This window comes from Myiozetetes cayanensis, unplaced genomic scaffold, assembly GCF_022539395.1.
Source record: "Myiozetetes cayanensis isolate MyiCay16 unplaced genomic scaffold, myiCay2020 scf4, whole genome shotgun sequence".
Taxonomy (NCBI): Eukaryota; Metazoa; Chordata; class Aves; order Passeriformes; family Tyrannidae; genus Myiozetetes; species Myiozetetes cayanensis.
Genome location: NW_026087631.1, coordinates 71,760,723 through 71,788,282, shown reverse-complemented (window position 1 = coordinate 71,788,282; position 27,560 = coordinate 71,760,723). Strand labels below are relative to the sequence as shown.

The 27,560-nt window shown below is 44.4% G+C and overlaps 1 protein-coding gene across 1 annotated transcript in view; it reads left to right on the top strand.

The window, feature by feature from the left end:
• The window catches only part of MYO5B (myosin VB), a 117,655-nt gene that overhangs the window by 53,957 nt on the left and 36,138 nt on the right, over window positions 1–27,560 (top strand). Inside the window, exons 16-22 of the mRNA XM_050329856.1 lie at window positions 601–698; window positions 5,313–5,399; window positions 13,827–13,938; window positions 15,198–15,409; window positions 18,136–18,292; window positions 20,969–21,208; window positions 24,856–25,074. Of these exons, the coding sequence (XP_050185813.1) occupies window positions 601–698; window positions 5,313–5,399; window positions 13,827–13,938; window positions 15,198–15,409; window positions 18,136–18,292; window positions 20,969–21,208; window positions 24,856–25,074 (1,125 nt within the window). The remainder of the gene's footprint in view (window positions 1–600; window positions 699–5,312; window positions 5,400–13,826; window positions 13,939–15,197; window positions 15,410–18,135; window positions 18,293–20,968; window positions 21,209–24,855; window positions 25,075–27,560) is intronic.

Sequence of the window (27,560 nt, the reverse complement as noted above, 5' to 3'; positions counted from 1 at the left end):
TGGGTCAGCCAACAACAGGGGAATCCAGTTAAGATCTTGTTGCTTCAGCTTGAATTGGAGATAAATAAAAAGCTTTTGGGGATGGAAAGACACTTTCCCATGACCCATGTTTGGCTCTTGCCGAACATGGATGACTTCTAGCAGTGTCTCTGTATGAGGAGGCTTGAGTAGTCTTGATTGGAAGTAGCTGAGAGGTTTAAGGAGGGTGGAGCCACTCTGGGATTCACTGGAATGTGTTCCATTGTGCTGTGGATCTCATAAATTGAAACAACTTCAGAAAAAGAGCATTTTTCCCCTTGTACGGACAGTCAAGTGGTGCAACAAGGGCCCAGAGAGGTTGTGCTGTCTCCACCCTTGGAGGCATTTCAGAGACCCAACTGTGCAGAGTCCTGAGCAAACACTTGTTGCTCATGAACCTTAAGCTGGAAGTTCTCAACCCCACCAGTGCCTTCTCTGAGTTTCCCCTGCACGTGCTGGGCAGGCGGGGAGGTTCACGCTGTGTCACATCCAGGGGCTGTCACTCCAGGTGCCTTGTGGCAGCTGCCAGCTTGGGCTGCAGCACCTTCCTCCCTCCTCAAAACGAGTGGCTTTCTCTTCCAGTTCCGCAATTCCCTGCATCTGCTGATGGAGACCCTGAACGCCACCACCCCGCACTATGTGCGCTGCATCAAACCCAACGACGAGAAGCTGCCCTTTAAGTAAGTGGGATGTTCGTCTTTAGAGCAACAGAGTGTGCTTTGGACCTTTGTTGGAGGCATTGCTCCCTCCTTGTAATGTTGTCCCTGCAACTGGAAGGTCCGTATATTTTGCTGGAGTCACTTTTTTGTGGGTTTCGTCACGCGCTTTTTGTGCCTGTGTGAAATGAAGACTGATTCAGGTTATAGTAATTCGTAGTTATACTCTTCTAATAATACTGAGCATCCTTACTTTGCAGTAATAGGGTCTTTGTACAATTTCTTCTTAGACTTGCTTTGATTTAAATAGCTACAGTTCCAAACCGTGAAAAGATGAAGAAATGAAAATGTGGAGAAAAGTAGTGGGGCTTGTAAAATGAGCAAAAATGTCTTGGTGCCTCCAAAATAAATTGCAGAAAAAGTAAAGATGTGACTTGTGTCAACTTCAGGCAGGTTTTCAGGTGAGTGAACAGCTGAAACAAACAGCCAGTCTCGATCTTCCTCTGTAGTTCAGAGACGTGTAGCGAGCGGCGAACTCTGTGAGCAGAGAGCTGTTAGGCGTGCTTGACCTCTTGGTCGTGTCTTTGTACCCAGTTTTGTTCCCTTCAGCTCCAAAAAAACCTTGTCTGTTGGTATGTAGGCGCCTCATAGATCATGTTTTGATGTCCTTGAAAGGCATAAACTGCAGGTGGTGACCTTTAGGAAAGCAGGTTAACCCATCAGCAGGGAGGAATTTTCCTCCAGCTGGTCCAGTACAGGCTGAGGGCTCCCAGTGAGCACAGTGCAACTTCAGCGTGCAGAGACAACTCCAACAGTGTCCTGAAAGGAGAGTGAAGCACCTGCCAACAGGCTCACCCTTGGTCACAATGTGCTGGTGGAGATGTATCCACTGGGAAGCTTCCTGGTTTGACTCTTCTCCCCCTGCAAACAGCAAAGTGAAGAGTATTAATGGTTAGAAGACATTCAGACACTGGTTTATATTTGACTGATTCCTTAGATGATTAGTTATAAGCTCTGGAGAAGGTTGTGTTGGCTTCTGTACTCTGTTGTATCTGTTTCATGTACCATTTTGTAGGTACTGGAGATGCTTAGGGCCACACCTGTTGCCTATTGCAATGATTTCCCTTTTAAATGAAAATCAGGATTATACTTTGTGATTGACTGTTTTCTTTAGATAAAACACAGAAATATTTTCTGAACTGCTGTAGTGAAAAGTGTCAAGGATGTTCTGAATGGTGAAATGTCTTCACCTTTCCAGAGGGTGTTTCCAATACTCCACGTCCATACTCAACTATGCTTTCAGCCCTCCATCTTTACTTCTTTGCCTTTTAACTTTTCAATTCAGTTTTTCATGTGATGCTCAGGATAAAGTTAATATAATTTCACAAATGTGTGAGCTCCTGGTTGTGAAAGTGCAGTAGTTGTCTGAATTAACTCAGTTGTACTTCTGAGCTGTTTCTGTGGGTAGCAAACAGCAAGAGGATAATTCTGCCAGTGTCTGCTTGTGGTTTAAGTGGTGGCTTGGTCTGATGAGATGTTCCCGGTCAGAGTTTTCCCAGCTGAGGGTTTTGGGAACAAAGGACAAACCAAAATAACACACAAGAATGGTTCTGGAGGCGATTCCTTTGGGTTGGGGTGGTGGGGTTGCATCCCCTTCTACAAGTTCTGGTTCAGGTGTCCCCTGTGGGGGGTTCTGCAAGAGACGATTTCCCTCCTCACCCACCATGGATTGCTTAATTGACACGTGATCTGAGAATCTTGGTCAGTATTGATCTTACTGCCAAGAGGAATTTGTATCCTGAGCTTGGCTTGAATAAAGTCACAGAATCATTAAGGTTGGAAGAGCCCTCCAAGATCAGAGAGTCCACCCTGTGCCCGATCCCCACCTTATTCCCCAGCCCAGGGCACTGAGTGCCATGTCCAGTCCTTCCTTGGACACCTCCAGGGGTGGGGACTTCAAACCTCCCTGGGCAGCCCCTTCTAGTGCCTGACTACCCTTTCCAGTGAGAAATTCCTCCTCATGTCCAACCCACCCTCCCCTGGCACAGCTGGAGGCCGTTCCCTCTCCTCCTGTCCCTGTTCCCTGGGAGCAGAGCCTGACTCCCCCTGGCTCCCCCCTCCTGTCAGGGAGTTGCAGAGCCAGAAGGTCCCCCCTGAGCCTCCTTTTCTCCAGGAGGAGCCCCCCCAGCTCCCTCAGCCGCTCCTCATCAGATTTACCCTCTAAAGTCTATTTGCTTATAGGTAAAACTTGAGCCTGGAGAGTACTGGGGTGGCTGTAAAGGACTCTGTGTTTCAGAGCCACTTACTGGAAAATACACAGTGCTGGGAGGCATCAGTGGCATTGCTCCGGGGTTAGCACTGAAGTGATATTTTGTAGTGTGCAGAACACTCAGTGTTATGTTTGTTGTTCAACGAAAAAAACAGATTTTCTCTTCCTAAAACGTAACATTTTCCAACTCACAGGAGCATTACATTTTTTGCTAAAATGAGGTGTTTATCCTGGAGAAGAGAAAGGACCCAATAGCAGCCTTTCAGTACTTACAGGGGCTACCAAGAGGACAAAACCATGCTCTTAACAATGGTGTGTAGGTAGGGGACAGGAGTCAATGGCCCCAAATTGGCATGAGAGGTTCATAGTGGAGATGGGCAAACGTGTTTTTTTTCTCCCTGAGGACAGTCTGTCAGTGGAACAGTCTTCCCAGAGGGATTGTGCAACTTCCATCTTTGGAGGTGTTCAGCTTTTGACTGGATAAAGCCCTGAGCTATGGGTCTGCCCCTACAGCTGTCCCAGCTTTTAAAAACAGGAGGTTGATTTCCTCAGGTCTCTTGCACCCTGCATTACTTCCATTCCTACTTTACAAGTTGATGAAAACATAAGATCTACAATGAGGGTGAGGGGTGTCAGGCTTCCATCCTGGAGGAAACAATGATATTTGCTGCATCTGGCTGCAGGCTGTGTCTGAGGTTATTCCATAATGGTGAAGACCTCAAAAGACAGATGTGCAAGGGGAATGCCTGACTTCAGGTTGTTCCTTTTTCAATTTTCCTTTCGAATTCTGTTTCGGGCAGGGTCTGTGATCTTTTACTTGGGTTTCCAGGCCAAAAGCAACCTGCTGCCAGTTGCTTCTACCTGCCATGGCAAGGAAAAGAAGTTTTTAATAGTGTGTATAGTCCCACTTTGAAGCTTTTTATTTCAGAGTTAGCCCATAGCTGGAGTTGGTGCAGATAGATGACTACAGCCTCTCCTGTTACTGCATTTCACCCACTCTGAGCAGGGCTTGTCTGCTTTGGAGAGAGTTTCCCTTGTGCACAGTGGAGATTGCCCTGGGATCTTCCAGGCCTGAAGCTTCCCCGCTGATCTGCCAGTCCTGTTTATTATTTATTGTTATGGAAATTGTACCCTTGTGGGTTCTTCCTTGAAGTGAGTGACAGCCCAGACTTGATTTTTCGCCCTGCATTGTGTTTGTGGTGTTGCAGTGAATAACTTGCTGGTAAGTCTGGACAAGTCCAGGGAATTTAAAAAAGCACAGAGAAGAAGGAAAGCATTTTCCATTCTGCTTTTGTACAGCAGAGACCAGACAGAATTATTCATGTAATCTTGACTTGCAGGTGTAAATATTTTGGGCTTTCAGGGGGAGATAAGCAGATACGTGAGAAGCTTTTGGCTCCTCACCCTTGCTCTGGAAACCTCACACAGCTGTGTACATCTGCACTGTATGAGTCCAGGCTTCACCCAAGGAACTCTTCCAGGGTCTTCAGAACTGAAGAGCTGGGACCTCTTTGTGCATTCAGTGTTGGGGTGGAAGGAGGGAGCAGCAATGGGGGACACTGGTACCTGGACTCACTCTGAGCAAAGATAAACTGATCTGGAGTGGGCTCGTGCCAGGAGCCAGAGAGAGCACAGCCCAGGTATTCAGCTGGAAGTTGTCATGAAGTTTTTTGGCACAAATTGATGATGGAAATGAGATGCCAGTGTTAAGGGATGATGCCAGCTAAAAAGAGGAGGGCAGAAACCCCTTGCATTATTCAGGAACCCCTTGATGTTAGTCGGGAGCATGAGCACCACTGTTCTGGGTAAATATAGTCTGTAAATCTGTGGGACCTGGTTTGGTATGAATATAAATATGGAGTTAAATGTATCAGACTTGTTTTGCTGTTGAATTTGATTTCTGGACCTTAAAACTGCAGAAGTAGTACTGTCTGGTTCATCAGGCAGCTTGAGGTGGGGTAGCCTTTCCCTACTGTATTGTAATTGTATTGCTTTACAAAGCTGGGTACATTATGGCTGTAGGGACTAATTAATTGCAGCAGATTGTCATCTTATCCCAAGAAAACCACTAGGGATTGATAGCAGGGTGGTAGCAAAGCCTGTTGCTCTTGAAAAGTACAACAACTTGTGATGTGGAGAGGAAATGTGTGACATCTGTGCAGCATGTTCCCAAAGCAAGGCATGGGTTATCCTGAGACTTGTGAGGGAATGGCTATGGACTAAAAAGTATGGAAGGTGGTTTTATTCAACCCCTACTCTAATGACAAGAGCAGAAGATAATTCCTGTCTCTGCAAGGGTCGCTGTCAGGTGGGCTTAAAGTGTGGGTTCCTTTTCACTGTGTTAATCTCTATCCTAAATATGATTGCAGATTTGATCCAAAGAGGGCAGTGCAGCAGCTGAGAGCCTGTGGAGTGCTGGAGACCATCCGGATCAGTGCAGCTGGATTCCCCTCCAGGTACTGGGCTGGGTGTTTGCTGTGGTGGTGTTCTGCTGGTGTGATTTACTCAGCAAGTTCGTTATCCCCCATCCTTGAAAATGTCCAAGGCCAGGTTGGATGGGGCTTGGAGCAACCTGGGATAGTGGAAGGTGTCTCTGCCCGTGGCAGGGGAGTGGAACAAGATGAGCTTCAAGGTCCCTTCCAACCTAAACCATTCTGTGATTATCTGAGGCAAGAGAGAAAGAAACACTGGTGTTTTCAGGACAAAGAGTATTTATTTAGGTTGGTTTATATCCAGGGTAGATTTTCTGCTTCTTATGGGTTTTTTTTGTTTGCAGTTTGCCAAACTCCCATTAGGTCCTGGGTTCCTCAAATCTAAGAGATTCATTATCAGGCAAAGAGCTGCAAAGTGAGGCTGACAGAGGGTGTGTTGTGCTGTGTCCAGCGTTTCAGCTGGTGCTTTCAGTTTGGTCCTGAGATGTAATTTGATGTGGTGAAATCCCTGAAAAAGCTGATGCCTGGCAGATAAAGGAATCCAGCTCTGATCCCAAATGGAGGTGGACATCAAGTAACAAAACAACAGCTTTATATCCTCTGCACCCATCCTTCTTGGAAGCAAATGTTGCCCTAGAGAAATTCTTCCCTGCTCGCCTGAAGATCCTTCCACTTTTACAATTTACTTTCCTTTGTGCTTTTTTTTCCCCCCTGGCTTCAGACATCTGTTGCAATTTTCATTTCAGAAAAAAAAAAAATTGATTGTACTTGCAGAGAAAGAAAATAAGGGTTGTAAATTATTACTATAGACTTCCACACTGCACATCCAAAGCATCCGAGGCTTCAGAATCTTGCATCGTAAAAAGGAAGTGTTGTGGGTGGTGTGGCTCTTGCTGATTGTGGTATAAAAATTCAAAAGAGGTTTTTAAGGCCTAATAAATCAGGAAACATAAACTATAAATAAACCCTGAAGATGACAAGGGCAAATAATTCTAAAAATGCATCAATTGCGTTTTAGTGCCAAGCTGCTTTGTGTTCATGTCAGCAAAGCCATCAGCCTTTTTATATGGGACAAAGAGGTTATAAATATGCTCAGTGAAGAGTTGGCTGAGCATGATGTTGTGCACCATGAGAAACTCCCTGTCCTGGATTTTGGGGAGGACTGTGCTGTCGATGGCACCGCCTGCACGTTGAGATGAGGTGGCTCTGCTGCACTTCACCTGTGTTGGCCAGTGACCTCCACGGACAGGCAAAAGCTGATGATGGGCTTCTCCCTGACCAGCTGAGCCCAACTACTTAAGGAGGCAAAAAAAGGAAAAAAGAAGAAGAAATTTTTCATAGAAACCAATTTCTCTCTTTGCCAGTGTGGAAGGGTGGCAGAGGTACGTGGGGATTTAGGTCCTCCTTGTGGGGGTCTGACCCTGTTAGAAAACCCAGAATCACTTCTGGGTCTCACCTCTGAAGTCTTGAAGGTGTCTGTTGAAGTAACTAATAAAAAGTTGCTCCTAAATTTCATGATCTCTGAGACACAGCGAGGACTTAGAAAACAGCCCATGGGTCATTTTTGTTGTTGTTGTCTTTGTTTCAGGGCCACATCTGTCTGTCCTCTTGCAGTAAAAGCCTTAAGGAATGAAAAAGCTGTTGTTTTTCACATGGGAGAGGCCATGTGAAAGCAGTTCTGTGCTAAGCAAGCAGTCACCCTCCCCAGTGCAGGTTTGGTGAGCTCTAACTTGAGGGTTGTCCATTAGTTTTGCTACTGGTCCTGTCAGGGCTTCAGGGATACCCAGCTCCTCTCCATTCGTAACTATACTACAGACTTTTATCCTTTTTCTCCTCATCTAACTGCAGTTTAGACCCTACAGCACTAAAATCAATGTATAATTAGTAACTGTTAGAAACCGCTGCAGCACCTGGAGACCAGCCAGGATCTATTTACAGCAAATAATTGATTGTTGCAAAGACCCCTGCACCCTGAAAAACTCAAAAGTGATGCTCTCAGCTCTGCTTGCTTGCTTTTGGTTATGAGATCTTTTCCCAGGACACTGAGAATACAGAACTCTTCAATCACTGCAATTTGTCACCTCTTGTTCTTCATCCAGGGGGGAAAAAGAAAAAGTGCAAATGCCTACTTCAGCCTTTTAGAGTGACCTTCTCCAATGTTTGAGATGCTTCAAGGACAGATTTTTTTTTTGTGTATTTTAATGTTTCTAGAAGATAATTGTGCATGGGAACAGCTCTGCACTAAATAAAATGCTCACTTTGGGCTCTGGTAGTTCTTCACCCTTAATGGTCATAAAATTCCAGCCTTGAAAATCCAGACCCAGGAGCTGGAAGACATCCTTGAAACACTGTGAATAATCTGTGTATTTGAATTGGCTTTATAAACCAGCTTGGGAAAAGATGCTTTAACAGGATCCTATTTTGTGGGAAATAGTTGCTTCTGCATTTTTACATGCAATCTGTAAGTGACCTTACGGATAGATTACTCCTCTGCATTTCCTTATATTTTGAGATAAGTTGATTTATATTGGTTGGTTAATGATAAAACCAAAACAGGAGAGTCACTGCTTTAAATTTAAATCCCATGTGAAGGCTCTAAATTTAAACCCCTTTAAAATAATAACAGAAAACTTGATCTTTGTGAGTTTTGTTTCACTTCGGTGTAAGCAATTTACCTTTAAAACAACAGAGAATTCCCAACTTTTTTTATCTAAAGCTAAGTTTTATTGCAGAAACTGTAGAAAATGTAGTGTTTACATCTGAATATTTTCCATCATACTTTTTGAGAGTGATGTGGCCTTGGGTCAGAGATCTCTGGATGAAGCCACCTTCTGCTCTAATTTCACACTACTCCATCACAGTTACTTCATGGGTTGAAGAATGCAATGTTTTGAGTCTTTAATAATTTATTTTTTTTTCTTTTTACCTTTAAGAAAAGAAATAATGTTTTAATGTAAGTTGTAGTTCCTCTGGAAGATGAAGCCTTGTGCTCCCCACTTTGGTTGCACCCGGTTTATTTTATCATTTCCATGGTGCACTGCTCTCTGCCTTTGTCTCAAGTAAATTGAAAATGTATCATTTGGTTTGAAATGCTGCTCAGCAGTTAAGAAATGTATTTGTTAGCATGTACATAAATGGCTGTGATGAATGGACTGTCTGAGGTGTGTAGATAGTAAATCTATCATCAGCTTCCCTGGGTAAAGTGTGGAAGATGTCTCTGTGCTATACAGCCATTCATCTTCTTTATAGAAACTGGCTGCATAAAGATGAGTCTGTGGAGAATTAATTGGTGTGGATCTCCATGAATCACAAAATACTCTCTAAAACAAGTTTTTAACTTGCGTTTTGTCAAAACTCTACATTTTTCTTCTTACTGGTTCTGGTGGTTTCCAGTCAGTGGTCGAACAGCAACGTTCTCCCACTGTGCCACGACTCTGAATAACCTCAGCACTGCAGCCTCTCTGAAATACTGTTGTTGCAATTGTTATGTATTTATAGTTTAAGTATTCTTGGCATTTGGCTGCTTCCTCTGGTCCCTGAATCTGACTGTCAGATGCAGCATTTTTGTATCAATTCAGTGTGAAATCCCAGCTGCTAAACTCCATAAACATTAAACATTTATAATTGCAATCTATCATGGGCATCCTTGGATACAGACGGTTTTTTTATATAACGTGCCTTTAGCTGTCATTTCAAAGTAACAAAACCTCTAAATGACTGTGGCTACCAGCAGTTCTGTCTGCCCACTCCCAAAAAAAAAGGTGTAATATGTAAATGGAGGGGTATTTTCCCCCCTTGTTCTTCTCTTTGAATATATTCCAGCTAATTTCAAGCCAGGCCAGCCTGCATGTTTTAGAGCTAATTGAAAGGCAAATCTGTTCTGCTGCAGTAAACAAGGCAAGCGAAATTTTCTCCCTGAACCACGGTTTCTAAAATAATTTCATGTCAAATCTTGGCTGAGAGGTTCAACCTGCATCCCCCTAAACAGGCTTTGGATCCTATGGAGAGATCATTCTAGTCCAGCTCCTCACTGCTTAAAATATCGGCCCATTCAGTGGAGGGCACCACGTGGTGCTGGCAGGATTTCTAACACAAAACTTGGTTTGCTCAGCACATGGGATGGTCTTGGGGGTAATTAATTTGGTTGCCGTGAATGGAAACATTTTACATTAAGTTATTTTAGGCTACCAAAAGAAAACCATATTATGGGTAAGAGTTTGAAGCTTTGCTGACTTATTATGCTCCTTTCAGCTCTTAATTCAGTGCAGCTGACATAACGCTGCTGTAATCACCCTGAAACAATGGGTTGGAGATATTTTGGGTAGTTGCTGACTGCTTGGAGTCAGCTTTTCAGAGGCTTCCTTAGAATGTCACCCCTGGTTTCTTACCCAAGCCCTCCCTTTAATTTGAGGTAATAAACTCAGCTTGGCTCTGCAGCAGAGGGGGCTGTGCTTGGGTCCGTAGCCCCTTCATTTTGGCCAGGAGCAGCCTCTTTGCTTTGTACCTTGTAGTTTTCTGTACAACATCCAAATCTGGTTCTTTAAACTACAGAAAAAAAAAAAAAAAAGTAAAGACAATTTGTGATGTGTGTTACAGCTTATTCCTTCTTTATAATTCCTGTAGATGACAAAGAAATTGCAGGGATTACCAAGTTTCCTGATCCTGGCCAAGCCCTTGAGCATCCCCCTTGCTGTTGGAACCCAGGGAGGACTTTTTTCCACAGGCATAAGTTATTTTCCTGCACCCTTCCATTCCTTTTATTGTCTTTCCTCCTTAGTGACTTCAAAGCAAAACACTGATGTTTGAGGTTTAGTTGTGCTTGATCTCAGTCCCAAAATTATTCTGTTTTACCTTGGGAAAGTTGGAGAAGTATCTGCCCAGTTCTTCATGTCTCCTTCTTCATTTTTCTCAGCTGTGCAGGTATAAAAATCCTGCTGATTCCAGCTCTTTCTCTACACTGCCTATCTGGATCTTATAACTTGAAAATTATATGGAATTGTATTTATTCAGTGGCCCTTGGTGGTTTCCAGCTCCCAGCACGAGACATACCAGTGCTGTGTGTTGTGTGGCAGCATCTTGAAAACTTGACAACCTTCTTTTTTTTTTTTTATTTAATACCTGTCAGCAAGTTGAACTGAGGTGGAACCTTCCCATAATCTCTCCCAACCTGCTAAGCTGTAGGGTAACACAGCACATCCTTTGCCTGTGGCTGGGAATCAGTGCGTGGTTTAGCAGGTGGGAAACAAGTGTGTTTTTTTTTTGGTTTTGGTTTTTGTTTGTTTGTGGTTTTTTGGTTTTTGTTTGTTTTGTTTTGTGTGGGTTTTGTTTGTTTGTTTGTTTTTCTTTATTTTCTTTTTTTTTTCTTTTTTCCTCTTCTGAAAATGAAAGTGTTGAACGTAAAGAAAAGACGTGTATGTGCAGAAGAATAATTTAAAGTGAGCTTCAGTGTTTCTGCACCAGAGAGCTCTCCGTTGAAGGGGTGGGGGATCATGTTTGTTTCTCCTGGAGCACATAGTTGTAAAGAAATTTTATACAGCTTTGAGCCTCAAGTGGTTCAGTGAGGCATGTTACATTAAACCTGAGTGCTTTAATTGTTCCTTTCTCCTGGGAGGATCCTGTAACAGCACCTACGAGCCCCTGCAGCTTTCTTTTGCTTGGGAACTGGGATGGCAAATATTCCAGCGAAACTCCTGATGGACCAGCTGAGCCCTGGCCCGGCAGGGATTTTGTGTTGACACTCTGTGGACAATAGCACAAGCAGTGTGATCTCAGGGCTGTCATCTCCTGCTGATTCAGCAAGGAAGGTGAGAGGATGAGTAAAGCAGTTCTGTGCTGTGGAGGTGCAGCACTGGGCTGGGAGCCTCTGGGAGGTGTGAATGGAGGACTGTGGATGCCACCAGCACAGATAAACACCTGGGCAGCAATCAGTGAGTGCATTCCCTGCCACTTCCAATACCTCATGTGAGACTTACTGCTAAAAAGTGCGCCATTTATGTTCAAGACGGACTCAAATGGAAACACGTAGAAAATCAATTTTTGCCATGTTGTGAAACGAGAACAACAGGCTCTGAAGGAAGACCATTATGTAATGACTTATGATCTATTTTTAAGGAATTCCTGCAGGTGCCTGACTCCTGTTTGAGAGCAGCTACAGGACCTCTGTCTCTTTCTTGGTGCTGGAAGATGATGGATTTTGCTTTCTACCCAGCTTGGACCCGTGCCCTCAGTTTCTTGTGTTGCCTCTTCACCATCTGCTCTTGCTGGAGGAGCCTGGGTGGCACTTGCAGGATGATTTTCTTCTGCAAATAGCAGCAGTTAATAATGGCAGCACCTAAACTGACTCTTCTTTCCCCTGATCAAGCTCTCCCTGGCTCAAGCAATACCTCAGCCAGGCAGGATATCTCCAGCATCGTGTGCTTGGCTGGGTGCCTCGGGCACTGCATGCTCTGCTTCTCCTCTCAGGTTTGATTTGGAGCTGTGTAAACCTCAGACGTGCTTAAAATGAAAATGGGTTTTATTTGCACAAAGCAAAATGGGAAATGTAATTATAAAACCGAGGCACTGAGAAAGCAAAGAGAAAGCGAATTCAAGCTTAAACCCTACAGGACACAAAGCTGATAGTCTTGCATAATGTTTGTGTTCAGTTTTCATCCCAGAGAGAGCTCCTCATAGCTGGTATCTTAGGTTTTTTAGTGATAATCCAACATTTTTGGTTATTTGAAGGTGTGACAGGGATTAAATCAGTGCCAAATCTGGATGCTCCAGAACTAATCTGAGTAATCAGAGCACTGGAAGTCCTCTCATGACAGTTTCCCTCATTCTTCTGTCTCCAGGAGCCCTCCACCTTTCCTTTGGCTTCAGTTGCAGTACTGAGGATTCCCTAGCTTTTCCAGTCCCGTATTCTTTGCCAGTTGTGTCCATGCAGGAGTTGCATGTTGCTTCCCAGTCCTTATCAGTCCATTTTCCCCTCCTTTTTGCTCCCTTCATTCTGTTTGCAAACACTTTCTTCTACTGTACTCTTTTAATTAGACTACTGCTTTTAATCAAACTGGTTTTCCTCCCCTGACTGTGTTTTCTGAAGTGACATGAAACTTTTGGTTGCGTATTTTGAAATAAGGAATATACCTGTCTTAGTAAATACCCCATCTTCCAATCTTCAAGATGTTTCATGAGCGATATCTGCAGCTGATGATTGTGCAGGTCCTTTGTTTAATGAAGTGTTTTATAGAGCTGGCAGCCCTCACTGCTCTGGTGGTGTGGTGTCTCGCCCAGCCCCACCACTGCAGACTGGCCAAGGGTAAGGACCCACCATGAGCATCACTCTGGCCGTTTACAATTTATTTTTCCTTTCCACCTGCTCCTCTTTTAATCTCTAGAAGTGGAAAATTAGGAAGAATTTAGTGTAATAGCACAAAAAATAAAGGCGTTTATGGGGCTGCTGGGCACAGGAGATGTTTCTGTATGACAGCTCTTCATACAGTGTGTTCTTATCCTGGCTGCCACAGCATCCATGTGGATGAGGAGCCGGCTCACAGGTGGTTGAGTAAGGGCAGGGCTCAAATTCTCAGCAATTCTTTCCAGTCTCCCTTTGATGTTTGTTATTTTTCTTTTTCAAATAACGGTGGCCGCTCTGGACATTGCTGGAAAAGCCTAATGTTTTAATTAAAAACTCAGGTTTTGAGGGCGTTTATAACTCACTATGTTAAACTACAGAAGGCTGAAACTTAGCAGATGCTGAAGCAATTTTAGGATCCCAGTCTGCAGGCTCTATATCTAACAGGAGCAGCAGGAGATGTTCTTTCCTAGCAGTAGGATGCAGTGCTCTAAACCCTGCAATTAGTGTTGCCTGTTTGGAAGCTTCACTGATGGTGACAGTGAGGCATCTTCCAAGGGGCTGCTTTGTCTTTTCAGCATCAAAAGATTTTGTGTGTGTTTCCAGGGTCTACGTCACAGACCTCATGATGGAGCAATTAATGAATTAATTGATTCTAATAAATATTCAGCAGAGTTTGGAAACACAAAATAAAACAGTATATCTTTTTCATTCATTGTCTATGACTATCAAGATTGCTTTTTTATTTTTTTGGCCAGTCAGAAGATACATGATTTCTTCAAAGTTAGCCTCTGCTTCCTGAAAGGAACAGGGTTGTTGCATTTGGTAAAGTGCAGCAGATTGGGAAGCACATCAGGAAGAGTGAAAACAAGGTGATCTGTGACCTTTCTGTTCCAGGCTAGAAAGGCCCTGATAAGGTCATTCAGTGGCTGAGAGTGAGGGCCAGGTTGAGGGTGACCAAGCTACTTTCAGTTGTCTTTGATCCTTTCTGAGGGTAGTGGTGAGAGATCCCTCAAAGTATGAGTTTCATATTTTGACTCATCTATGACTCCAAACCATTTATTTTAAGGAAATATTGCCAAGCATACAGACTAATCCAGCGTATGCTTTGCTTTCAGGTGGTCCTACTATGACTTTTTAAAGAGATATCGTGTGCTTATAAGGAAGACAGACCTCCGTAAGGAAGACAAGAAGCAGATCTGTAAGACCCTGTTGGAAGACCTCATTAAGGTGAGCTGGCACCAGATCTTTGGCAATGATTTTAACAGCACAGAAGCTCATGGCTTTGGTGTGATCTGAAATTGCTGCTCCTGCTCCAGCTTCACCTGCTGCTTGTGCAGGTGCTTCTTCGTCCCAGGCAGCCTGGGGATTTTTCCAAAATGAGATGGTCTTACAAGGAGGCAGAGGGAGCAAGTGTGACATGGGATCTCATGGTTGTGGTCGAGATGAATGTACCATTTCAGTGCTGGTGAAGTCCTGAGTTTGCTGTCACTGGCCGGACATGATCAACTGACCATTTCTTAAAAACGTGTCCCCCCAAGCCCTCCTTCTGTTTTTGGCCAGCCATAGCTGGAGCATGTGTTAGAGGTCCAGCCTGGGACAACATCATGAACCTTAGTCAATCATTAAATCACTCTTTGCCCTAATGACTAAGAGAAAAGTGCAAAAAATGCCTTATCTTGATGTATGGGGGACTTGTAATAGCCAGATGTGGAAAAAGCACCCCACAGATTGGGATTCTTTTCCCATAAACAAATTGGGAGTTTTTGCCCTCCCCCCCCCCTCCAAAACCTTACCACTCCCCTGTGCTTTATTTTTAAATAGCAAATATGCACACAGAGGTTTCTTGCTGTTGGGTAGCCCAGAATTTGCACAGCACCTTAGCCAGGTTGTAATATCTGATCTCTTGTTTTCCTGTGGGATATTGAGGAGTGTACCTAATTGCATTCCTCTCTACAAAAGCTGTTTTTCTTATGCACCAAGTGTTTCCCTTGGCTGCAGATCCTTTTGAATGACATTGCAGATGAAAACGTTAATCTTTTTGAGAAAGAAATCCCTTCTTTAAATGCTGTGATGTTGCATTTTTGGTCTAGATTGTGTCCCTGCCCATAGTTGGAACTAGATGATCTGTAAGGTCACTTCCAACCCAAACCATTCTAGGATTCTCTTATTTCTCTATTCAGCTTTAGAGAAACCCAAGAAAGAAACCAAACAAACCAAATACAAACCAAACCCAAAACGAACCAAAAACTTCCCAAGCCATTCAAAATTTGTGTAAATACATGGAATTTAAGACTGAATTGTAGTGCTTGAGTAGCTTGGAGTCTAATAATATCTTCATCACGCAATTAAGAAGGGACGTGAGCTGACATTTTATTCAAAGGGGGATTTTTGCTCTGTATCTACCAAGCAGCACAAAACTGAAGAGAAAAAAGAAAATATTAATGTTTGCCTTAATTGAATTTCGTTTCCTTTGTGGTTTTGAAAAGGATCCAGACAAGTTCCAGTTTGGACATACCAAGATCTTCTTCCGCGCAGGCCAGGTGGCGTACCTGGAGAAACTGCGGGCAGACAAGTTCAGAGCTGCCATAATCATAATTGAGAAGACGGTGCGGGGGTGGCTGCAGAGGGTCAAGTACCAAAGGCTGAGACAGGCCACGATCGTCCTCCAGCGCTACACACGTGGGCACCTGGCACGGAGGTGGGTCCCTCCGAGGAAGGGCTTGGCTGGCAACTCAGGTGTAAAACCACTGCTGGGCACTTGTGTTTTCCATTTTCCATCCTGTGGATCCTAAACTTGTGGTTTTCACACAGAAAATGCCCCGCATGGGGCCTTGCCTTTTAACGCCTTGAAAGTAAGATGCGTATTGTGCATGTGGATAGCACAGCGTGGTGGAAGTTTCTGTGTGAAAATCAGGACTCGTTCCTGGCCCCTCTCCTCAGCTTTACTTCGGGGCAAGAGATTAAAATTCTTTGCCTCAAACTGGTTTCCCGTCTACATTAGTTTAATTTCTAGATGCTGGGCCAAGGTCAAAGCATAGGCAACTGGGTTATAATCAGATGACTAAAGTACTCTGAAGTATTTAGCTGAAGGTATTTCACAGAACTAATATTTTCCTGGGACTACCTGTGGTAAAGAGCATTTGGATTAGCCAGGGAGCAGCTGGCTAGTTGGTATGCGCTGTCTTCTGCAGGGACCAGCTTTGTGCCTCCTTAATGTCCAAGGGGAGCTCTCAGGATTGATTGGCTGTTTCCTTTTTAATGAGAAAAATTGCTCAGAATCACTGGCAGTGGGGCTGTTTATGGTACAGAATAACAGAGCTCAGTGTTAACACTTCGTAGGAAGGAACCTCAAGCTCCCTCATGCCATTGGCTTGCTGGGATTTCTGTAGATAACACTGTTCTGGGCTGCTGGTATCAGGTGTGTGGTGAGTGTGAGGGAGCAGCAAAGCAAAGGAATAGCATCCCAACACAGTGATCACCTTCCATCTTTTGCCCCTTATTCAAGTCTGACACTGCAGTGTACAGTCACACTGAGTTTTGGAAGAGCATCAGAGGTACTGGCTGAATTTGTGGTGTTACTTTTGATTGTGAAAGGGGTTGGTGCCGTGGATAATCCAGGGATGAGAAGGTCTAGAAGAAGAAGCAAAGACGGGCAGTTTGGTGACTTTTATTTAAAACTGAGCAGGGTTTTTTCTTGTCAGTCCACATACTTCTCTAGACAGGTCCCTCTTTGCCAGCCTTGCAGCCTTGGACAAGGCAAATGAGACCTAAGCAATAAGAGGAAGGTTAAGGAAAAGGGAGAGTTGGAAGTGTTCAAGGCCAGGTTGGACAGAGCTTGGAGCAGCCTGGTCTAGTGGAAGATGTCCCTGACCGGCGGAGGGGTGGATGGAGCTGATCTTTAGGGTCTCTTCCAACCCAAACTGTTCTGGGATTAATTTGAGCCTCTCAGACTGGCTCTCCACCTACAGATTTGGACTTTACATTTGAGTTTACATCAGTCAACCATTCCTCTAGGGAGAGGAGGAGAGATGCCTGCTGATGTCAAAGTGATGGGGTGTAACCACGTGCGAGACCCAGTGGAAACTTCACACACACCAATATGATGTTCTGGAAGCTTCATCTTTATTGGAAATTACACTTAACTTTTATACAATTCAATAACTACCACATATTTGACTACTTAACCTGTTATTGGTCACACACACAGAACACACACTGTTCACACGATTATTATTGGCTAGCAAACATATCTTATTTTCTAAATTCTTCTCCTTCTAAATCTAACCACAATGCTCTATTTACATGCCTCCTGGCAGGTCTAACTCAAACTCTTATCTGCAGGTGCTGTTTTTCTTGTTCCTGCAGATGTCCAGTCCTTGTCATGTTCTCAAAACACTTAGTCCTTGAGACTCCTCAAATTCCCACCAGCTGGTTCACTCCTGCCTCAACCCAAAAGGTTTCTAATTCTCCTACAATGGAGTATGAGCTAAAAGAGAGGCCGGAAGCAGACATGTAAAAACTACCTGCTGGAGTGTTTCTCCTACATGATTTTTCAATTCCCCTCTTTGTGCAGGTTTCATAGGTGATGGATGGCATCTGAATAACTGCTGTCTCCTCTTTTTGGAGACAGACCATCCCTTGTCCTCTTTAGGAAGCCCTGGTTCAGCAGTCCTAATGAGGAACTATTGACCTTGATCAAGTGGATATATAAACCAATATGATGTGGCTCTTAGCTGTGATAAGCTTTTCATGAAATAGAAGAAGTGAATCAAATGTCTGTATAATGCTTCATACTGAGAGCAATAAATGAGTCATAAATTCAACAAAACAAGCTAATTATCAAATGAAATGGAAGTGTTATGGGATTTATTAACCGGTGTAACAACAAATTGAGCATGAGTTCAGTTGGGGAGTGGGAGCCACGTGGTGGAGAGTTGACCACATCCCTTATTATTTACCCTCCATGAATTGCTTGAGGCTCTGCTCATAAATGCTGCCAAACCACTGCCAAACACCAGTTGAAATGTCAAATCAGTTTGCTGCTGTTTTCACTGAGTCAGTAGATACCCCATGCAAAATGGGCTTTTTATAGTTAGGGAAGTGATGGAGCCAACCTGGACATTGATTGGCTCAGGTACATAAGGCAGAGAGACTAAATCCAGGGAAAACCCCGGGAAATACTTGTTTTTAATGCTGTTTGGGAACAATGAGGTATGTTGATTTGTGGCTCCAGTGCTCCTGGGTTCCATAGGTGCTGTCTGATAGCATGGAGATTTCCTTAGCCCTACTGTTGGGGTGGTCTTTCCTGAATACCACCAAACTACTTTGGGAAAAAGAGTTTTTCTCTCTGTCCAGTTTAAAACTTATTTGGCAGAAAGAAGGGGAGTTTGGTTTTCCTGCTAACCTTTCTCCTGTGCTTTGCAGGCTTGCTGAGCACCTGAGGAGGACGAGAGCTGCCATCGTCTTGCAGAAGCAGTACCGAATGCTGCGGATCCTCCGAGCTTTCCAGAGGGTCCGCAAGTCCACCATCACCATCCAGGCTTTTGCTCGGGGAATGTTTGCCAGGAGGATTTACCACAAGGTACACTCCGTTTTGCATTACGAAAGAGTGGGAAGAGCCTCTGTGTTTACCTGTGCTGCCACAGCACTGGGATGTGTTTGTTGTGGCTGTTTTGATGTTTACAAAGCCGACAGCCTCTGATATTTCTGGAGAGCAGACAGTGGCAGTGAGCATTGCAATTTAAAGCTGTGCAAAGAAAAAAAAAAGAAGATTTTGGCAGCAGCACCTCAGTGGAGCAGCTAAATGAAGTCAGTCATTCAGGTGCTGGAAGGCATTGTGGGAGTCTGGGAATGTCATTTGATCTGTTCTCTGCTAAAACCTCCCTGGCCAACTGAATCTGTGCCTGAGCTGTGCTGCAGGTGCTGTTTCCAGGAGAGTAGGAAGACAAGTAGGGTCTGTCAGGGAAGGCAACAAGTCATTTGTTGATAGAAATCTCCCTTTAATTAGTTGTCTACACTAGCTCTCTGTGTTAAACCAGGACCTGAATGCAAAAACTAAAAGTTTGATGACAGCAGTGGTACAGTGAGAAACCATAGAGTCCTAGAGAGGTTTGGGTGGGAGGGGACCTTTAAGCTCATCCCTTTACATTGCCCTGCCATGAGTAGGGACACCTTCCACTAGACCAGGTTGTTCCCAGCCCTGTCCATCCTGGCCTTGAACACTTCCAGGGATCCAGGGGCAGCCACAGCTTCTCTAGGCAACCTGTGCCAGGGCGTCCCCACCCTCACAGCCAGGAATTTCTTCTCAATCTCTGATCTAACCCTGCCCCCTGTCAGTGTGAAGCCATTCCTCCTTTTCAAAATTCTTTCTCCAGCTATTGTCTGTCAGGAAACTGAGAACAGCTTTGGGGAATCTTCTGTCCACTCGTCAGATCCAGCACTGTTTTGGTGGTCCCTGAACTTATGCCTAACTGGGCCATGGGCCCACTTGAAGAAGTGAGAAGAATGATGAGACAGGAGGGGAAAACCTGCTCCTGGGGATGGTGGAGGTTAACCTGGACACTTGGTAACCTGCCAGAGAGATCAGGGTTGTCCTCTGAGACAGAGCAGCTGGGTGCTGGTGATAAGGAATTTGTGCTTCCGCTGCTTTTTCAGAATCTGTTTTTCAGATTGGAAGCCTCTGCAGGGGTGGCAGCTTTTCCAGCAGTTAAACACTCTGAGATTAAAGGTAGCCCAAATCTTAACAAGTTGTAGAAGTCGGAGAAGTCCAGGGCTCTCGAATCTGAACATCCTTAATCTCTGGAGCACCTGGGTATAGGTGGTGGGCACAGGTATTGGCTCATTCAGGAACAGGTGCAGGGTGGTGGGTGATGCTCCTTGGGGTCAGGGCATGCCCAGTGCCCACCAAAACTTTTCTGTAAGGCTGGAATAGGTCCCCAAGGCAATGCAGTGGGGTTTCTTGTACCTCTTTGGGCACCCCCAGTTTCTCCATCTATGAATGCCAAGGCTGGAAACATACAAAGCTCATTTCCCAGTAACTCCTGCTGCATCCTGAGTTCACGCAATCCCTTTATTCTGAATTAAAATTTGCAATGGCAAAGAAAGCCTTAGGGTGAAACAAAAGATTTGTAAGAGAAGCTGAGAAGGTACCTTTTCTGAGACAAGATATCCCAAACTAATAACAGCAGTGTCTTGTAATCTTTAAATTCTTCTGCTATTTATTTCCTTATCAGACTGAAGCATAGATGAGCATAAGGAAGTTATTAACAACATATTGGTTGTATCTCTAATATGTCAGTGTTCAGTTGTAGAGGAAGGAATTGAATTGCCACCTACTGAAAAGATTGTGATAAAATTTGGGGAAGAAATTCAATGCACAAGCACCAGAAATTTCACAAAACCCCAGATAAAAGTTCCTAGAAATTGAATTGTGTGAGAGCACTGGCTGCAGATTGTAGTGAAAGGACTCAGGGTTTTATCTGAAGGTTATTCACATGATAAGAAATCCCACCAGGACAGCATTTATCTGCAGCAAAAATTATCATAATGCAGGGGTGGAACACAGAAAAAAATCTACAGTCCTGTTCTGGTGTGAGTTATATCTGATGCTGAAGGGCCAGTAAGTTTACTGCTAAGTGTTTGTGTGTCTGTTAATGGCTGTTTATTCTGCTGGATCTTTTTATCCATTTATCCACTGGATCTTGTGGATCTCAGTACTGTTCTGAGGTAGTCCGTGGAGCCTCACTTGAGCCCAGATGCCCCCTGTTCCCATCAAGTTCTCTACTCACTAACCAGGGTTATACACCCTCATGTCACTGGCCAAGCAGGTCTTGACTCGTTTTAGAGAGCCAAGCTCCTAAGAGAGGTCTGGATGTGTCAAGCACAGTGTCTGGAGAAAACCCCCAGGAGGGGGGGATTGAAGTCCCATCTGTGACAGAGGATGCCTTTATCTCCAGCCATCTCCCTCTGCACCTACCAGGACACTCCTTGGAGGACAAGCCCTTCCAAAGGCAGTTTGGGAAGTGTTGAGTGCCGTGATGCAGCCAAACCAGGGCTGCTGGTACCTGTACAGGTGACTTCCCATGAATAGCCATAACCTGAAGGGGGCTGGATTTAGGCAGAATGTTAGGAAGGAACTCTTTGCCGTGAGGGTGTCGAGATGGTCTCTAAGGTCCCTCCCAACCCAAGCCATTCCATGGTTCTACGATCCTATGGCTTTCCTTCCTCTGACTGTCCCCTTCCTGCCCGTGTTGCTCAGATCCTGGTGGAGCACAAGGCCACCATCCTGCAGAAGTACGCCCGGGGCTGGCTGGCCCGCACGCGCTTCCGCAGGGTGCGGGCTGCCACCATCGTCCTGCAGTGCTACTACCGGCGCATGAAGGCCAGGCAGCAGCTGAAGGCACTCAGGATCGAGGCCCGCTCAGCCCAGCACCTGAAGAAGCTCAACGTCGGCATGGAGAACAAGGTGGTCCAGCTCCAGAGGAAGATCGATGAGCAGGTACGTCCCGAGCTGCGCTGGGGCGAGTGTGGTCCTGCTGCCGCTCTGCTTCTGTTTTGTTGTTCTCCCCAGGAAGGATTTTTATCTTTCCACGTGGTCTGGGAAGGGTGTCGTGTTGGTGGCTGCCTTTGCTGCTTCTGGCCTGGCATTTGTAAGGGTGGGACACCACCATGGAAGTGCGGATGCGCTTGGGTCTTCAGGCTCCCCCTTGCTCAGGGAGCTGCAAAAGCTGCAATGAAATTGTTGAGAGAACTGCCCAGGAGGACTCAGAGGAGGAAGGCAGAATGGCAATTTTGAAAGCTGTTGCTTGAAAACCCAGGCCAGCTCCATGTGAGATCCCGATGTCGAGGGGGTTTGGGGCTCAGTTGTTCTCCTGTGCTTCCTGCCTTACAAGCACTGAGGGTGCAGAGTCTCTGCCACAACTGGTTGTATGAACTGTGTGTCTTATGAGTCACCTTCCCTAGAAGATAAACAGCAATTTGGGTAAATACTTTGCAAAGTAATTTGAGCATGTTTGTGTTACTAGACATAACAGCTCTTCAGGAGCGAGAGCCGTGGTGAGGCATGGGATGGTGGGATGGAGATGCCTCTGTGGATGACTTGGTGGGCTTACTGTGACTCCTTGATCACAGGGAGGTCTTCATCAATTGCCACTTGTTATTAATGAGCTGCAGAACAATGGTTTGATTACACACTTAGGAGAAGGGTTTTCCCACCTCTTAATGTAAGCAAGTTGCTCTGATAAATACCCTCTATGTTGCCATACAAGGACTTCAGGGTGAGCATAAGAAATGCTGAGTGGGACCTATATATCAACAGGCAATTTCATATCCACTTGCATCCTTCAACAGGCCTTTTACAGGCAGAAGAACATTCCCTCTAAGTCAGGATAACTAGCACCAGTTAGAGGTAATTGTGGGTTTTCATTCTGGGATGTTGTCAGGGACCCTTATACGTCACGCATGGCTTCCTCACCACCTTATACCTCTCCATGCCTGAATGACACGAGCAGTCCTGTGATGAAGATGATGAGAAGTGACTCTGTGTTGGCTCAGATACTGCAGAGTCAGGATACCCTGGGATTTGCATTACTGCTGGCAGCCTTCATTGCAGCATTAATTGGCTGCAAAGCGTGCACTGCAGACGAGTCTGACTTTCAGACCCTGCTGTTTAATTTTAAAATGCCTGTTTGCATACTTATATTTTGCAAACAGTAGCTTTGGAATGGAAACCCTTAAGCATAATGTTTGATATGACCCTTTATCCGGAGGGTATTCAGTGGAATTAAATAGGATGAGTCATTTGAGGTCCAGATATTTGGGCTGAACTTGTGCAATGAGTGTGAACGTCCATGCTAGACCTGCTGGGCTTGGCCCTGGGGCAGCAGTATTAGTTTTTAGTTTACATTCTTCCCCAATTCGTTGCCAATTTACTGCTAGGAAAAGTGTGTGAATAGAACAATAAACAAAAAACCCCCAATATTTGATTAACACTGGCTTCCTGTCATGGATTATGGAAGCAGCAGAAGGGCTTGCTTTAGGGAAGGAGTCGTGGAGAGCTTTTAACTAGGCAGAAATAATGGTCTGAAGCTCATCTTGCTCTCTCTTGGTCTCTGCACAAGCCATTTTGAAGGAGTTTCTTTGATGTTTTCTGTCTAACTTTTGCAGGGAAGGACTGCTGCTTTGTGTTACTTGTGTTAGTCTGTCCAGTGAGCTGATTTTAACCTTCCTTGGGATGCTTTGGAAGTGCTAATGAGCACCATTACAGTGGACTTTCTTTTCAGTACACTGATTTATTTTTTTTCTGGCACAGTGAGTTTGCTGCATGGTATTTTCCCTGAAGGATCTTGCTAATCTATAAACACAACCTTTGGAAATACCAATTAACTTTCTAAGAAAAAAAAAAGTGTATACCAGGTAACCTGGAGAGCTGCGCTTGTATCATTTTCTAAATAGCCGGGGAAGAAAATGTTTCTATTTCTGCTACTTTAGCTCATGCATGAGTAGAGATGCAATACTCCGTGTGCCCGAAGGAAGAGAAGATCTTTGAAAACATTAAAACCTTTTCTTGTGTGTCAGCCTCGGCTCACATGCTCTGGCATCTGTAACTGGGATGATTTAATTCAGTTTTCTGAATGAGGTGAAGGATTTTTTTGCACACACAAGAAAGGTTTAAATCTATTTTGCTACTAAACATCCTCACTGGACCACTTTTTTTCTAACTATGTTAGACTAAATCTTTCTTTTTCTTCCTGTTTTTTTTTTTTTTTTTTCTGTTGAGTTTCTTTAAATCTACGTGTTGTGCCAGCCTGAGATACTATTAAGGCTGGTACCTAATTTAGTGTTACATGTTCATGCAGCCAATAATTAGATTCACAGTGTGGTCTCCATACTATCTCTACAAGCAGTAGTATCTCCGTGAGCACTTATTGTGAATAAAACTGGTTTGGATAGTAGTATGGATGAATTTGTTGCCTCTGCCATTGGTAGCAAAATAAAGTCTAGGCTGGGTTGAAACCAGGGCTCTCACAGCTCTGCAGGGCTGGATAATGATGGGAAATAAAGCAAGTTCAAGTTTAACATGGTCAGTTGAGCAATCTCGGATTGCAGTGCGGAGAATCCCAGTAAATGCCCAACCGTTCTAGGATTCTATGAAATGCCTTTGGTCACGCAGAAATTGTAATTTACTAAGTGCTGAATTTTGATCTTCATTAATAATGCATTACAAGGGTGCAAAGGAAAAATGGTAATATCCCTCATTTACTAGTTTTTCCATTTGAGATGTGTGTTATCAGACCACTGAGACTCTACACTGAGAGGGGTCACTTTGGGAGGTCACCTAAAGAGGGGCCAAAAGGATGATCAGAACAAACTTTAAAAAACAGACTACATTTTTAAGTTTCAAAATGGTTCTTTTGCTGTCATGGTTATCTACCTAATGTTAGCAGAGCTTGGTAGGGTCTTAACAAAGCTCTTGGTCTGTTGTGAATTAGCTGACATTTCTGGGACTGACTAATAATGACGGTGTTTATTAGTCACAGTGTCATTGACTTCGATTTGAATCACAAAAAACAAATGAGGCTACTCAATTTTTGAGTCTGAAAACTCGGGAGCAAATCACTGCTAACTGCTTTAAAAGAGAAAACCCGAGCAAATAAGAAGGTGACTGAGCACGCACATGACTTAAAACTAGAGAGCTCGAGGATGCAGTTCTGCATTGTCCTCAGGTTTCTGTGGGCACAGGAGCCAATAAAAGAGTAAACTGCAAAACAAATATCACATATTTAAAAAAAAAGCAGCAAACCAGTCGCATTAGGCAGCAGTGTTTGGAAGCCTTAATAAGGAGTGCAGTCTTCTGGTTTGGTTGCCAGTGCTACCAAGCATTGTTTGCCTTTGAGCAATATCAATGTAATACCCATTTAACAAATGCTTCTGTAATTGTTGCCAAAATACTGTTGAGTTTTCAACGCAGTTTAGAATTAGCTTTTAGCTTTATGAGCTTTATTAGCATATGCAGGGAGATATTTGTTATTGTGGGCTTGTCACCCACCACACTCGAGGATTTTGAGCGGTTACTTTTGTGGTGCATCAATGCAGTGCGTGCATTCATGTCACTTATGCTCTTGTTTCCTTCTCTTTGGGATGCAGAACAAGGAATACAAACTCCTGGCGTCAGCCCACTCCTCCGAGATGGAAAAGCTGAAGAAGGAACTGCTGCAGTACCAGCAGAGCCAGCAGGGCGATGGCAAACAGCTTGTCAGCCTGCAGGAGGAGATGAGGCACCTCAGGCTGGAGCTGGAGAGGGCTCATGGGGAGAGGAAGGTGGTGGAGGACAGCCATGAGCAGGAGAAAGACCTGCTGAGAAAGGTACGTCTGTCTGTCACACCTCAGGCTGTGCAGGTGGTTATAGTGGTGAAAGCTCATTCTTCATGGGCCTGAAGGGGAGACAGTTTCTATTCTTTGATTAATATTTTTGCTGTTGTTGTTTTTGCTGCTGAATGCCTCTAGAATTTATCTTTAACCAGCTCATGGGGCAGCAAGGGCAGGTCAGCATCCCTGCAGGGGCAGTGACTGCCCTGTGTGAGAGGATGTCCCATCTTGATGCCTTTTGCACTGCCAATGACAAAGAAACTCCCCAAACCCAAACCCATCTGGAAAACAGGACATTTAATAACCATGGATATCACAAAATCGTTAAGGTTGGAAAAGACCTGTAAGATCACCAAGTCCAACCATGAACTCAGTCCCATCACTGTGTTCACCACTAAACCATGTCCTCAAGTGCCACGTCCACATTGTTTTTGAACACTTTCTGGGGATGAAGACTCTACCACTTTCCTGAGCAGTCTGCTCCAATGCTTTACAACCCTCTCTGTGAGAAAAAAGTTCCCTGTTACCCAACTTAAACCTCCCCTGGCACAGCTGGAGGTTGTTTCTTCTCATCCTGAGCTTCAGCTCTGTATGCCAGAGCTCCATGTTTGTACAGTGATTCATCATGACATGTAATGCAAAGTACTGGATAGGGCTGTCATAGATGCTGTCAATATTAGGAAGATGTCCTTCCTCATTCCAGCCCAGGATGGGACACAAGGGTTCAGTTTTTGCCATGGCTGTTGCAGCTGTTGTAGTAGTGTTGTAGGTACACAGAGCTGAGATCTGTGTGAAGACCAACTTCTCTGTACCCAGGCAGAGGCACTGCTCCAGCACCACCTAGGCTGGTTGTTATGAGCCTTTATAGGGTTTGGAGCTGAGATACGCTCTAAATATATTTATTATTTTCTCTTCCTTCATGCAAACTCATAGAATATCCTGAGTTGGAAGGGTCCCACAAGTATAATCTAGTCCAAATCCTGTGCTTTATCTCTAGAGGTGGATGTGGTCCAACACTGCCACCACTGTACAAGAAAGAATTCTAGTGGAGGAAGAGACTTCAGTGTGGACAGCTTGTTTTGCAAAGAGTAAACATGGACCTTTTGCCCTGAATTCCTTTGCTGGTCAGATTAATTCTGAATAACAACCATTCTCATACATAACCTGAGGCATTCAGATGTGGGTTTGGTTTCCTTCTGCGAATGCTTGTGGATGATCAGGTTAAATCCATCATATTTCTTCTGTAGCAGCAAGTGAATTTAATCTTTGATCTTGCTGTTGGAAAGAATTTAGGGCTTTCTTACTCAGTATACTGCAAAGAAAGAGCTGTTTTGCTGCTGTTACTCTGGAACGGCACTTTGTGTGTGACAACCTGAGGATGAGTCACTTTTGGAAATTAAAAAAAAAAAAAAAAGAACCTGGAATTAGCTGTGTTTTTATTATGGTGAAAGAGTGCCCACATGGGGCTCTTCTAGGGCATTTCATGCAGCACCACCTGCCCTGGCCAGCCTTCCCCTTGCTGCTGAGCACTCGGGTTTGGCTGAGAAGCTGCAGGAATTGTGGTCAGGATTACTTAACCTGAACCACTGGAACAACTGAGATGCATTTTTTGGGTGTACATCTCAGAAAGGTGGGCACCCTGTGTACTTGCCTGTTGGCTGGACCAAGAGGGGTCAGGTAATCACCTACTCCACTCTTTGCATGTGTGTTGCACCCACGCAGGGAACGTATGAAATTAGCGATTTTCTTTTATCCACCACCAAATTAGAAGATCCTTTTTGGCACAGGACTCCATTCATTATCTGGCTGCAGCACAGACTTTTAGAGCCAGAAAAGATGCTTTATTTTGAAGGTGATGCAGCTGGGGATAAACTGCTTCTCTTCTTTCTTGATTGCAAATCCCCTTCGAGCACTCGGAAGGAAGGTTGGTTTAATCACCAAAGAAATGCTTTTAAAAAGCATGAAAACAAAGCAAAAGCTCTCCCTTGTTGTAGAAGCGCCTACAGCAGAGCAAATACTGTGCATTTTACCATGACAGTAAATGGTTTAATTATAAAACATTTCTAATGAGCAGTGCAGGCTCCCATTTCTGGCATTAGCTTTCCATTGCTCCTTTTGGTTCCTTGTCAGTGGGAAGGAGACAGGGGAAGACCTGTTTCCTTCCTGAAAACATTAATGTAGCCAACAAACTTCTCAAGGAAAATTCTGATAAGACGTTTTTTGAGTAATTCTGACAAATACCAGAAGCTGGGGAGTGTCTAGAAACTGAACTCAGGTGAGAAGCACTTTTAACCTTTAGGATGAGGATTACACCATGGCCGTGCTTGTAGTGGGACATATTTTCTCTAGGGATGATTCCCAAAGTCATCTCACCTCTGAGCGAGACTGAGATGAGCCTTAATTCTGTAATTTGAGCTGAGGCTTCAGATTCTGCAAACCCCTATCAGTTATGATTTCGTTACTTTAAAAAAGTCCTTTAATCT